The following is a 13,615-nucleotide window of genomic DNA, read 5'->3' on the forward strand; positions in this document are numbered from 1 at the left end:
ATCAAGTTATCATTTTAGTTCTGTTCTAGCATTAAATAAGATCATAGAATCATAGAATCAAGCAGGTTGGAAGAGAGCTCCAAGCTCAGCCAGCCCAACCTAGCCACCAGCCCTATCCAGTCAACCAGACCATGGCACTGAGTGTCTCATCCAGTCTCTTCTTGAAGACCTCCAGGGACAGTGCCTCCACCACCCCCCTGGGCAGCCCATTCCAATGCCAATCACTCTCTCTGGGAAGAACTTCCTCCTAACACCCAGCCTAGACTCCCCCTGGCACAACTTGAGACTGCGTCCCCTTGTTCTATTGCTGGCTGCCTGGCAGCAGAGCCCAACCCCACCTGGCTACAGCCTCCCTGCATGTAGTTGTAGAGAGCAATGAGGTCTGCCCTGAGCCTCCTCTGCTGCAGGCTGCACACCCCCAGCTCCCTCAGCCTCTCCTCACAGGGCTGTGCTCCAGGCCCCTCCCCAGCCTTGCTGCCCTTCTCCAAACACCTTCCAGCACCTCAACAGCTCTCTGCAATTCAGGAGCCCAGAACTGGACACAGCACTCCAGGGGTGGCCTGAGCAGTGCTGAGCACAGGGGCACAAGAACCTCCCTTGTCCTGCTGCCCACACTGCTCCTGAGCCAGCCCAGGATGCCATTGGCTCTGCTGCCCACCTGGGCACACTGCTGCCTCCTCTGCAGCTACTCTCTATCAGTACCCCCAGGTCCCTTTCCTCCTGCCTGCTTTTCAGCCACTCTGGCCCCAGCCTGTAGTGCTGCTTGGGGTTGTTGTGGCCAAAGTGCAGAACCCTGCCCTTGGCCTTGTTCAATCTCACCCCATTGACCTCTGCCCACCCATGCAGCCTGGCCAGGTCCCTCTGCAGGGCTCTGCTACCCTCCAAACCAAGATGGTTTGTGTCAGTGTCCTTCTCAAGGCAAGAGAGAACAGCTTCCTGAGCCTAACAGCCCTCCCAAGGACTTACAAACACAGGGGTTGGAAGAGACCTGTAGAGATCATCCCTCTGGAATACTGTGTTCAGTTCAGGGTTCTCCAGTTCAAGAGGGACAGGAGGAGAGTTCAGTGGAGGGCTGCAGGGATGATGAAGGGACTGGAAGAGCTGATAAGGTAAAGGCTGAGAGCTTTAGGGCCAGAGGGGCTGAGAGGGGATCTTAGCAATGTCTATAAATACCTGAGGGGATGGGGCCAGGAGGATGGGGCCAGGAGGATGGGGCCAGGAGGATGAGGGCAGGAGGATGGGGCCAGTCTGCCTTCACTGATGCCCAATGCAAGCCAAGTGACAATGGATGGAAACTCAATCACAGGAGGTTCCATCTGAACACAAGGGGAAACTTCTTTGGTGTCAGGGTTCTGGAGCCCTGGAGCAGGCTGCCCAAAGAGGCTGTGGAGTCTCCTTCCCTGGAGACTCCAAACCCACCTGGATGCACTTCTGTGTGACCTGCTTTGGGTGATCCTACTTTGCAAGGGGGTTGCATCCAAGGATTTCTGCAGAGCATTGAGATTCCAACCTCTCCCAATCTGTGATTCCATGATCCAGACAGAATTAGGCTTGGACTCAATGACCTCTGCAGGTCCCTTCCAACCTCTCCCAATCTGTGATTCCATGATCCAGACAGAATTAGGCTTGGACTCAATGACCTCTGCAGGTCCCTTCCATCCTCTCCCAATCTGTGATCCAGACAGAATTAGGCTTGGACTCAATGACCTCTGCATGTCCCTTCCAACCTCTCCCAATCTGTGATTCCATGATCCAGACAGAACTAGGTTTGGACTCAATGACCTCTGCAGGTCCCTTCCAACCTCTCCCAATCTGTGATTCCATGATCCAGACAGAATTAGGTTTGGACTCAATGACCTCTGCAGGTCCCTTCCAACCTCTCCCAATCTGTGATCCAGACAGAATTAGGCTTGGACTCAATGACCTCTGCAGGTCCCTTCCAACCCCTCCCAATCTGTGATTCCATGATCCAGACAGAATTAGGTTTGGACTCAATGATCTCTGCAGGTCCCTTCCAACCTCTCCCAATCTGTGATCCAGACAGAATTAGGCTTGGACTCAATGACCTCTGCAGGTCCCTTCCAACCCCTCCCAATCTGTGATTCCATGATCCAGACAGAATTAGGCTTGGACTCAATGATCTCTGCAGGTCCCTTCCAACCTCTCCCAATCTGTGATCCAGACAGAATTAGGCTTGGACTCAATGATCTCCACAGGTCCCTTCCAACCTCTCCCAATCTGTAATCCAGACAGAATAAGGTTTGGACTCAATGACCTCTGCAGGTCCCTTCCAACCTCTCCCAATCTGTGATTCCATGATCCAGACAGAATTAGGCTTGGACTCAATGACCTCTGCAGGTCCCTTCCAACCTCTCCCAATCCATGATTCCATCACCCAGCCAGAATTAGGTTTCCATGGCAAAATCCCCAATTAAAAGAGAAGCAAGGAAATGCCTGAGCATAATAAAAGCTTAAACCAATCTAGGCCAAAACCAAAAAGGGCAAACACCACCACCACCACCTCTGGCTTCCAAGCACAGCTCCATGGAGAAGGCTCAGCAGTTTGGAAGGGTTGGGGCAAACTTACCTGCAAACACATCTGCTGCAGCTCGTTCTGCACCAGCCACAACCACAGCCTGGCCCTTCCCACCGAGAGCCCAGAGCCTGCTTGGGGTGGGAGGAGCTGTGGCAGAACACAGCCAATTGTTCTACCACCAGCACCCCAAGCCTGGCTGACAAAGGACTTATTGAAGCCAGATCTGCCCAAAACAAGAAGGCTGCTTTTGCTCTGTGGTCTTTTTGGAGGGAGAGGGGAGGGGGGAAAGAAAGAAATACCCAGGACAAGGCACACTTTGGGTTCTTTGGCTGGGCAGAGATGAGACATTGTGCTGCCTGGGCTGTGTTATGAATGCACTAAAAGAAAAGACAGATGGAAGCAGGAGGCTATTTCCCAAAGCAGTGCAAGTGGAGTGAAAGCATTTCCATACGAACCTGGCTTTAAAAACTGGGCTGTCAAAAGAACAGTTACATGTGACACAGAGTAAGAAACTGTCCAATCACTACCGGTAGCTCTTTTCTTTTGCTTGGCTTGGATTGGGGATTTTGGTTAGATTTGGCCTTTTTTTTTGTTTGTTTAGCCCTTTTTTTTTGGCCTTTTTTTTTTTCCTTGCCTTTTTTTTGGCCTTTTTTTCCCCTTGCCTTTTCTTTTGGCCTTTCTTTTTTTCCCCCTTTTTTCCTTCCCTTTCTTTTGGCCTTTTTTTCCCCCCCCTTTTTTTCTTTCCCTTTTTTTTCTTCCCTTTCTTTTGGCCTTTTTTTTCCCTTCCCTTTCTTTTGGCCTTTTTTTTTTACCCCCTTTTTTCCTTCCCTTTCTTTTGGCCTTTTTTTTCCTTCCCTTTCTTTTGGCCTTTTTTTTTCCCCCCTTTTTTTCCTTCCCTTTCTTTTGGCCTTTTTTTTTTACCCCCTTTTTTCCTTCCCTTTCTTTTGGCCTTTTTTTCCCCCCCTTTTTTCCTTCCCTTTCTTTTGGCCTTTTTTTTTCCCCCCCTTTTTTCCTTCCCTTTCTTTTGGCCTTTTTTTTTTTCCCCCTTTTTTTCTTCCCTTTCTTTTGGCCTTTTTTTTTTTCCTTCCCTTTCTTTTGGCCTTCTTTTTTTCCCCCTTTTTTCCTTCCCTTTCTTTTGGCCTTCTTATCCCCCCCTTTTTTCCTTGCCCTTTCTTTTGGCTTTTTTTTTTTTCCCTTTTTTCCCTTCCCTTTCTTTTGGCCTTTTTTTTTTTTTCCCTCTTTTTCTTGCCTTTCTTTTTATTGACTTTCTTTTTCTTGCCTTTCTTTTTCTTGCCTTTCTTTTTCTTGCCTTTTTTTCTTGCCTTTCTTTTTCTTGCCTTTTTTTCTTGCCTTTTTTTCTTGCCTTTTTTTCTTGCCTTTTTTTCTTGCCTTTTTTTCTTGCCTTTTTTTCTTGCCTTTTTTTCTTGCCTTTTTTTCTTGCCTTTTTTTCTTGCCTTTTTTTCTTGCCTTTCTTTTTCTTGCCTTTTTTTCTTGCCTTTTTTTCTTGCCTTTTTTTCTTGCCTTTTTTTCTTGCCTTTTTTTCTTGCCTTTTTTTCTTGCCTTTTTTTTCTTGCCTTTTTTTCTTGCCTTTTTTTCTTGCCTTTTTTTCTTGCCTTTTTTTCTTGCCTTTTTTTCTTGCCTTTTTTTCTTGCCTTTTTTTCTTGCCTTTTTTTATTGCCTTTTTTTCTTGCCTTTTTTTCTTGCCTTTTTTTCTTGCCTTTTTTTCTTGCCTTTTTTTCTTGCCTTTTTTTCTTGCCTTTTTTTCTTGCCTTTTTTTCTTGCCTTTTTTTCTTGCCTTTTTTTCTTGCCTTTTTTTCTTGCCTTTTTTTCTTGCCTTTTTTTCTTGCCTTTTTTTCTTGCCTTTCTTTTGGCCTTTTCTTTTCCCACCCCTTTCTTTTGGCCTTTTTTTTCCCCCCACCCTTTATTTTGCCTTTTCCTTTTGCCTTTTTTTCTTTTAAAGCTTTTTTTTTCCTCTTTTTTTTGGCCTTTTTAATAGCTTTTTTTAAAAGCTTTTTCTTTCCCTCTTTTTTCCCCCCTCTTTTTTTGCCTTTTTTTTCCCCCCCTCTTTTTTTGCCTTTTTTTTCCCCCCTCCTTTTTTTGCCTTTTTTCCCCCCCTCTTTTTTTTTGCCTTCCCCCCCCTTTTTTGCCTTTTTTTCCCCCCTCCTTTTTTTTGCCTTTTTCCCCCTCCCTTTTTTTGCCTTTTTTCCCCCCCTCCTTTTTTTGCCTTTTTTTCCCCCTCCTTTTTTTGCCCTTTTTCCCCCCCTCCTTTTTTTGCCTTTTTTCCCCCCCTCCTTTTTTTGCCTTTTTTCCCCCTCCTTTTTTTGCCTTTTTTCCCCCCTCTTTTTTTTTTGCCTCTTTTTTTTGCCTTTTCTTCCCCCCTCTTTTTTTTTGCCTTTTTTTCCCCCCCTCCTTTTTTTGCCCTTTTTCCCCCCCTCCTTTTTTTGCCTTTTTTTTCCCCCTCTTTTTTTTTTGGCCTTTTTTTCGCCTTTCCCCCCTCCCCCCCCCCTTTATTTTCACCTTTTCCCCCCCCTCTTTTTTTTGCCTTTCCCCCCCTCTTTTTTTCACCTTTTTTTCCCCCCTCTTTTTTTTTCCTTTTTTCCCCCCCTCTATTTGTCACCTTTTTTCCCCCTCTTTTTTTTTGCCTTTTTCCCCCCCTCTATTTTTCACCTTTTTTCCCCCTCTTTTTTTTTCCTTTTTTCCCCCCCTCTATTTGTCACCTTTTTTCCCCCTCTTTTTTTTTGCCTTTTTTCCCCCCTCTATTTTTCACCTTTTTTCCCCCCTTTTTTTTTTCCTTTTTTTCCCCCCTCTATTTTTCACCTTTTTTCCCCCCTTTTTTTTTCCCTTTTTTTCCCCCCTCTATTTGTCACCTTTTCCCCCCCCTCTTTTTTTTTCTCTCCTTATTTTCCCCCTCTATTTTTCACCTTTTTTCCCCTTCTTTTTTTTGGCCTTTTTTCCCCCCCCTCTATTTTTCACCTTTTTTTTCCCCCCTTTTTTGTTGCCTTTTACATTGATTTTTTTTTTTTTTTTGTAATTACTTTCCTTTTTTGGGAGCTTTTGCTTTGTTTTCAATTCACTGCTTGCAAGTAATGTATTTATCAAAGAAGAGTGAAAAGCATAAACAAAAAAAAAAGAAATTCAACAAGTCAAGACCAGCTGGGAGATTCGAGAGCGGTGTGTTGTGACTGACACAGTGTGAAAGGAGGGCTGGGAGGAGGGAGGGGGTGGGAAAGAGAAACAAATGTTAAAGGGAAAAATAATTTTCTCTTTTTTGAAACAAAAAAAAAGGAAAGAAAAAAAGGAAAAAGAAAACTCAAAGTTCAGAGGAGGGTTATACACATTAGCACCACTCTTACAAAGCCACTCAAGAGGATGGTTGCCAGTTCTTGGCCAGAAATTGGAATGCTCCCCTGGGCTGCTCCCAGCACTGGGGGGGTTCTTCCCCTCCCTTCCACACTCCTCCCCCCCAATCACTTCCATTTTTGGTTTTGTTCAAGGAGTGAAATTTCTTCCTAAATTTAAATACCCTCAATTTGATCCATCGGTGGAGTGGGAGGTGCCTACTGATCACCTGGTGCCAAGGGAGGTGCCCACTGACCCTTCAGTGTAGTGGGAGATGCCCACTGATCACCTGGCAGAGTGGGAGGTGCTCACTGAGCCTTCAGTGTAGTTGCTCCTTTAGTGTAGTGGGAGGTGTCCACTGATCACCTGGTGCCAAGGGAGGTGCCCACTGAGCCTTCAGTGTAGTTGCTCCTTTAGTGTAATGGGAGGTGCCCACTGATCACCTGGTGCCAAGGGGGGTGCCCACTGATCCTTCAGTGTAGTGGGAGGTGCCCACTGATCACCTGGCAGAGTGGGAGGTGCTCACTGACCCTTCAGTGTAGTTGCTCCTTTAGTGTAATGGGAGGTGCCCACTGATCACCTGGTGCCAAGGGGGGTGCCCACTGATCCTTCAGTGTAGTGGGAGGTGCCCACTGATCACCTGGCAGAGTGGGAGGTGCCCACTGAGCCTTCAGTGTAGTTGCTCCTTTAGTGTAATGGGAGGTGCCCACTGATCACCTGGTGCCAAGGGGGGTGCCCACTGACCCTTCAGTGTAGTGGGAAGTGCCCACTGATCACCTGGCAGAGTGGGATGTGCTCACTGATCCTTCAGTGTAGAGGGAGGTGCCCACTGATCACCTGGCAGAGTGGGAGGTGCTCATTGATCCTTCAGTGTAGTTGCTCCTTTAGTGTAATGGGAGGTGCCCACTGATCACCTGGTGCCAAGGGAGGTGCCCACTGAGCCTTCAGTGTAGTGGGAGGTGCCCACTGATCACCTGGTGCCATGGGAGGTGCCCACTGACCCTTCAGTGTAGTGGGAGGTGCCCACTGATCACCTGGCAGAGTGGGAGGTGCTCACTGAGCCTTCAGTGTAGTGGGAGATGCCCACTGATCACCTGGCAGAGTGGGAGGTGCTCATTGATCCTTCAGTGTAGTTGCTCCTTTAGTGTAATGGGAGGTGCCCACTGATCACCTGGTGCCAAGGGAGGTGCCCATGGGAGTGTAGGGGGGGGGGGGTTGGAACTAGATGATCTTTAAGGTCATTTCCAACCCAACCTGTTCTATGAATCCATGGAATGGAAAATGTTTCCCTGAACAGGGAGCACAACCCTGAGAGTTTAGCATTAACATCTCAGCTGGGACCTGGCCATCAGCCTGCTGATTTCTAGCCCTGTTCTACCTTCCTCCTCCAGCTCAGATCCCTACCACAGCCCTCTTGGAGAGGCTGAGCTGCTCAACAGCCTCAAAGCTGCCCTAAACATTCCCTTCTGGCTTGCTGGGCTCCCACCTGAGAGCTGCTCTGCAAAGCCTGCTGGACTGGGCAGCAGTCAGGGATATCAGGACCAAAATTGGCCTTGTGGCAGCTGGGAGCTTGTGGTGAAACAGCATTTGTTAAGTTGAAGGTTTGTAACTTTCTGGGCTCTTTCACACAGGAAAGATGTGGTTCTACAGCAAACTTCCTGCTCAGGTTCTGGAACTGCCATTCCAGCCCCTGACTCCTGTGATTCCTTCTGAATAAACTCTCCTCACCTCCTAGCAATGAAGAGGTGCAGTGAGCCCCAAAGCCATCATCTGCCCAAGGAGGAAATCCTCCTGGAGAGCTGGCCTAAGCTTGCTCACTTTCTTACATTGCTCTTTGGAGCTCCTTGGGTTACAGACACCATAAAAAGGCTTAAGAGGGAGGCTGTGGAAATGATGGAAAGCTGCTGAAGGACAGTAAGGAGCTCTCCTTCCCTGTCCAAGCATTACCTGCCTGGGCACCAGTCACAGACATGCTGGACACCAGACTGCAGGGTGCTCAGCATAGGCTGGAATTGCTCAGTGGAACCATTTGCACCTCCTGGCACTGCTCTGCCAGCTCTGGAGCTGTTCAGGGGGGGATGGTTTCTATCTACAGATGGAGAACTTCTCCTGAGAGGTGAAAAGTGACTTCTCCAAGAGCCTGTAGGAAATGGAAAGGTCTTGACCTTTCCCCAGCTCCTCACAGGAGCTGGCTAAGCTACTGGGGGAAAACCTCATTCAGAGTGACCTCCTCCAACAGCTCAAACCTTCCTAGCTACGTCAGGGGAGATTTAGGCTGGAGGTGAGGAGAAAGTTCTTCCCTGAGAGAGTCACTGGACACTGGAATGGGCTGCCCGGGGAGGTGGTGGAGTCGCCGTCCCTGGAGCTGTTCAAGGCAGGACTGGACGTGGCACTTGGTGCCATGGTCTGGCCTTGAGCTCTGTGCTAAAGGGTTGGACTTGATGAGCTGTGAGGTCTCTTCCAACCTTGGTGATACTGTGAGCTCCCTATCCCACACCCTGCTTGCTTTCCATGGTTATCCCTGATGGGGACACCCCCAGCAGGAACCAGAAGGAAACCCAAACACGTCCCACGAGGAGCTGGGCAGAAGGGAGGGAAGTTCTGGTGATGCCACAGGTGGGACAGACTCCACAGTTGGGTTGGGTTGAGCTGTGTAGTGGAGAAACCAAACCCTGGTTTTGCCTAACACAGGTTTGCCATGAGGTGTTTGTCCTCCCCCCACCCATCACGGCTGCATCCTCCACCCCCGAGCAGGACCCATCCGTCTCTTGAGTGGGTTGTAAGCTGTGCTGACTGTGTATGGAGGAATCTAGAAGCAAGGATCAGATGCTACTGGGTGAACCCATGCAAAGGAGAGGTTGAAAAGATTCCCAAAACAAAACCTAGAGCTCACTACAGATGACACAATGAAGACTAGAGAGAAAAGCCCAAGAGTAATGCTACACCATTCAGCTTCAAGAAGCAGGTTACTTATAGCGCTGTCCACGGGTGGCTACTGCTAAATGTCCAATCAGCAGCCTCACCAAGTGACACTTTGGAACTAGTGGAGTCCACAGATCTGTACAGATATCAGAGCAACAAAGCCCAGCCTCAGCTCTTCCAGCCACCTCCAGCAGCCTGGGAGCCTCCCCCTGCCACCAACTGACGCCTCAGCCCTGCCTGCTCAAGGGGCTCCTGCTGTAACTGAGACTTGGAGAGGGTAGGGGGGTGGAAAGGACAGCTGCTGGCTGGGACAAGGACAAACTAACAAGCCCCAGAACAGGTGGGAGATTGGCAGCTTGGCCTCCAACCTGCAGCAGTGACAGCTTGGTTGGACTCCCTGACGACTCTGCAGGCAAAGGGCTGCTTCTGGGTGTTGGCTCTAGGGGGGACGTTGCTATCTCCTACTCTGCCCTGTTGGGACAAAGGAAAGCACAACTTCACAGCAACAAGTGTCTAGGGAACAAGGAGAAAGAAGGAATTAAGGTGAAGAAAATTTGGGTTCTGGTTAAGCTGCAATACTTTGGGGCTGCCCAGTCGAGGGCTTGAGCTCAGTGCACTCCAAACACTTTACAACAAATGCATGCAGCATCTTCAAGTGGAAAAGATCAAAAGGGTGAAGTGGTTTGGGGGTTTTTGACAAGCACACTGACAGGGAAGAGTCAGTGGAAGTGCAGCAGCTTGAATTTCAAACCCAAAGGGTTAAATGCTCTGTGGTTGTTCCAAGCACACTGACAGGGAAGAGTCAGTGGCAGTGCAGCAGCTTGAATTTCAAACCCAAAGGGTTAAATGCTCTGTGGTTGTTCCAAGCACACTGACAGGGAAGAGTCAGTGGCAGTGCAGCAGCTTTCAAACCAGAACAATAACAACCCAAAAAGTTGTGGGATTGAGGAGGGGAGGGGAGGAGGGAGTGGGGCAAGAAAATGTCAGTATTTGCAGCTCTGAGGAGTCCATTGATAGGAAATATTTCCTTCAATTAGTAATGGAAAATAGCTGGCTCCTGGTTTGGGCTGGGAACATCCACTGGCTCCTGTCAGCTCTGCTCTCCATAAATGTGCTCTGGTTCTTTCAGCCCAGACAGCTTTGGCCTAAACAAGCTGTCCAAAAGCAGGATCTCCACCCACCAGCGGGCTAATTGAGGGCACTTTTCAACATTGTAATGATCTGTAGACTCCCAAACCTATTTTCCCAGCCACCTTTTGAGTTGCATGCTGTAGCAGTACAGTCAGCACCTCTCAACAGGTAATGCTGCAGAGATGGATCTCACCTCAGCGGGGCTGGCAATGAGCCCTGCAAGGGAACCCCTCCAACCCCCTGCCATTCCCAAATGCCAGCTGCCTTCAGCCTTTAAAGCATTTCCAGCTCACTAAGATGTGAGAAGCTGCAGGGAAGCACATTGGAGAGATTGTTCTTCAGCCACTCTTCAGTCTGTAGAATAACCAAACTGGAAGCTTTTTAACTGGGAGGCTCTTTGATCTGCTGTGGTTGCAAACAGCCTTCCTCACACAGGCATCTGTCATCCAAACCACTGCCATAACGTGAGGCACAGGCTCTTACTCACTGCTCTGAGCAGATTCCTTTTTAAAGGTCACTTGAACTGCTAAGAGAGAACTGGTTAAGGATTAGAAACCAATTGGTTCACGTTGCAAATATTTAGATGGGTGGCATTTGCAAATTAGAGGCTTGCCCTTGCTCTTTGCCTCTCCTTTTCAGCTCATCCCCCTTTCTGGGGGAGCAAACAGCACCAAATACAAGGTGGGAAAAAACCTCAACCAAAAAGCAGCAGGATGAATATCTCTTTCCTGAGGGGGGGGGGGGGGGGGAAGTCCTGCAGGCAGGTGCACCACTAAACTGAGATGAAAAGAATTCCTTCTTCTCCTGGGTGTCATTTGCCAATTCAAAAAGCACCACAGGTCATTAGCAGCGTGGAAGGAGAACCATTTCCACCTGACAAGATGATTTATGCTTCCCAGCTACAGAATTTAAGCATCACTACTGCATTGATTGAGGATGAAAAGTGACCAGGTTGTTCCTGACACAGAGCTTGTTCGGGAGATTAGGAATCAGCTCGGGCAGCAGTCACAGCTTTTGAGTTCTGGGATCAGCCCAGGGAGCCAGCTCAGGTGCTCTGAGCCAGTGTGGCTGCTGGGACAAAGCAAGGCAGGAATCTACTCAGCTCTGTCACTCCAGCCAAGGGTTTTAAGCTCCAGCCTGGGGGTTGACATCTCAAATGCTTGTGTCTCTTATTAGAATCAATGAATGGTTGAAGGGTTTGGGCTGGAAGGAGCCTCCAAAGGTCATCCTTACAGACAAGAGTGAACCAAAGTGGATTTTGAAGAGCAATTGGAGGTTTTTAACTGTTTCTCCTCCTGAAGAACTAAGCCACTCCCTCATCCTCTCCATCAAAGTGCTTTTCAAATGTAACTATTAGGCTGAAACTGTGCCTACTAAACCCTCCCCAAAAGCTGTACAGATTAATCATGTCCCAGCAGCTGGAGAGTGAGACTCAAACCAATCAAATATTAAAGCCAGAATTGAACTGAATCTTTCTGTCGCAGCTCAGCATTAATCAAACTGCAACAAACGAAGATCCAAGCTGCCCTCTGAGTCTGTGTGCCTGTGCTGCCAGGTCCTGTGTCAACGTTTTACAGGCAGGCATCACTCCCTGCAGAACACCAGAGAGATGGCATCTGTGCCCACCTCTCCTCCTCCTCCTCCTCTGTTTGGGAGCACACTTTTAGCACTCAGCTAAACCAGCCTGGGCTAAGTTGCATTCGAATTATTTTGCAATGCTAATTTCCAGCATGGCACCACGAAGCATTTCTCATGATATTTAGGTAAAGAACCAAGCTTGGCATTTTAATGAAGCTCCCCCAACTCCCAGCCTTTTGAAGATTGAAGTATTCAGGAGAAGCTTGAATACCAATTCCCATCTCTGCAGCATTATCTCATGCGTCATCAATGACTGCCATGCCTAAATCTAGCATCATGCCAGCACATTAAGACAGTAGGTACTATATGCAGTGTTCACTGGACCAGAAGAACAGAAATAAGAAAGGGGGAGGGGGGGGGAGAAAGGAAAACCCTAGAGAAGAAATTAAAAAAGGCAGACCGTGCAATACAAACCAGATCATGGCTGCTTAGCTAATTTGGGCCAACTGCTGCGGAAGAAAAACGTCGAACACCCCAAGTTGTGTAAATTTCTGGTAAACATCTAAACACGCACACACAAACACGCACAACACCGACCTACACACCAAAGAAACCGGCTAGAACCCAGCTCTGCCTAGCCCTGGCTGCACCCTAACGGCGCAGCACTGACAGACAGCTTCGATCGTTAAGGGGGGGGGAAGGGAAAAGGCTCGACCGGGATTGCTTCTTTGCAACCCAAAAGAAATCTCTGCCCTCCAGCAGGACAGCGAAGAGGGAGCCTCCAGCAGTCACTTGGCCTGCCGTCTCAGGTTGAAATTTAAAGCTAAGGGTCAAACCTTGGGGCCAGTTTAAGTTGTGCCCAAGAGCAGCAGGAGATGCTTTGCAATGATAGAAGGTTAAAAAAGGTGAAACGTTTTGTTCTGTCCCAATCTTAGGCTGCAGAGCTGCCTTAAAGCAATGCTGCACAGGAGCTCCCAGGGCAGCTTCAGGTGGATAGGGGAAGTGCTTGTGTACTGCCTGGACTCAGCCTATCAAGTTTGGCTTTAACACATCAATTCCCTCTCCAAAAAACAAACACCAAAAGAATCAACTAAAGAAAAAAAAAGGAAAAGATCCAAATTAGATTTTTGCTACACTGTTCCCATCAGCTCTGTCTGGGACTTTATCTGATTCTTCAAAGTGTAACAGCCTAAGCAAAGAAAAAAAGCAGCCCTCTAGGAGTGAATCTTTTCAATCATCTCTAAAGCATCCTCTCCCAACTACAATTTCAGCATCCTTCAGTTTTAGAACGACTCAACCATTAAATCCCAAGGCCCACTTGATCTCAGCATGCAATTCACCACCACGAATTTAACCCTGTGTTGCCAGGAAAAGAGGCTGGCTCCTACCAAATTTGACTGCATTCACATCAAGTAGCATCCGAGCAGGACCTAATCTCTGGTGGGTGGCTGATGCTGGGAGGTGCCTTACCGATTCGATCGGCTTGTCTAGAGACGCCTGCTCTATCTCCAGGTGCCCTTCTTCATACTGATCAAAGTGATTGCCCTGGGAAAGAAAAAGAAGGTTAGTTCCATGGCAGAGAATCTGCTCCCACCACTCTGGTTTCAGGATTCAGGTTGATAGATTGGAAGGTTCACAGACGGCATCAGGTTGGAAGGGATCCTCACAGGTCACAGTGTCACAGTATCACACAGCATCACAGTATCACAGTGTCACAGCATCACCAAGGTTGGAAGAGACCTCACAGATCACCAAGTCCAACCCTTTAGCACAGAGCTCAAGGCCAGACCATGGCACCAAGTGCCACGTCCAGTCCTGCCTTGAACAGCTCCAGGGACGGCGACTCCACCACCTCCCCGGGCAGCCCATTCCAGTGGCCAATGACTCTCTCAGGGAAGAACTTTCTCCTCACCTCCAGCCTAAATCTCCCCTGGCACAGCCTGAGGCTGTGTCCTCTCCTTCTGGTGCTGGCCACCTGAGAGAAGAGAGCAACCTCCTCCTGGCCACAACCTCCCCTCAGGTAGTTGCAGACAGCAATGAGGTCTCCCCTGAGCCTCCTCTTCTCCAGGCTAACCAATCCCAGCTCCCTCAGCCTCTCCTCGTAGGGCT

General features: G+C 48.5%; 1 protein-coding gene across 3 annotated transcripts in view; it reads right to left on the minus strand.

The window, feature by feature from the left end:
- GPATCH8 (G-patch domain containing 8) overlaps positions 1–13,615 on the minus strand; it is a 122,876-nt gene that overhangs the window by 76,343 nt on the left and 32,918 nt on the right. The window contains exons 2-3 of one of the 3 annotated variants that reach the window (XM_064174447.1): positions 12,977–13,051; positions 2,588–3,009 (exon numbers count right to left, since the gene is read on the minus strand). In XM_064174447.1, the coding sequence (XP_064030517.1) occupies positions 2,588–2,884 (297 nt within the window). In that variant the 5' untranslated portion in view covers positions 2,885–3,009; positions 12,977–13,051. Of the gene's footprint in view, positions 1–2,587; positions 3,751–12,976; positions 13,052–13,615 lie in introns of those variants that run through there. The other 2 variants (XM_064174448.1, XM_064174446.1) reach the window with 2 other exon arrangements.

Source organism: Pogoniulus pusillus, chromosome 40, assembly GCF_015220805.1.
Source record: "Pogoniulus pusillus isolate bPogPus1 chromosome 40, bPogPus1.pri, whole genome shotgun sequence".
Lineage (NCBI taxonomy): Eukaryota > Metazoa > Chordata > Aves > Piciformes > Lybiidae > Pogoniulus > Pogoniulus pusillus.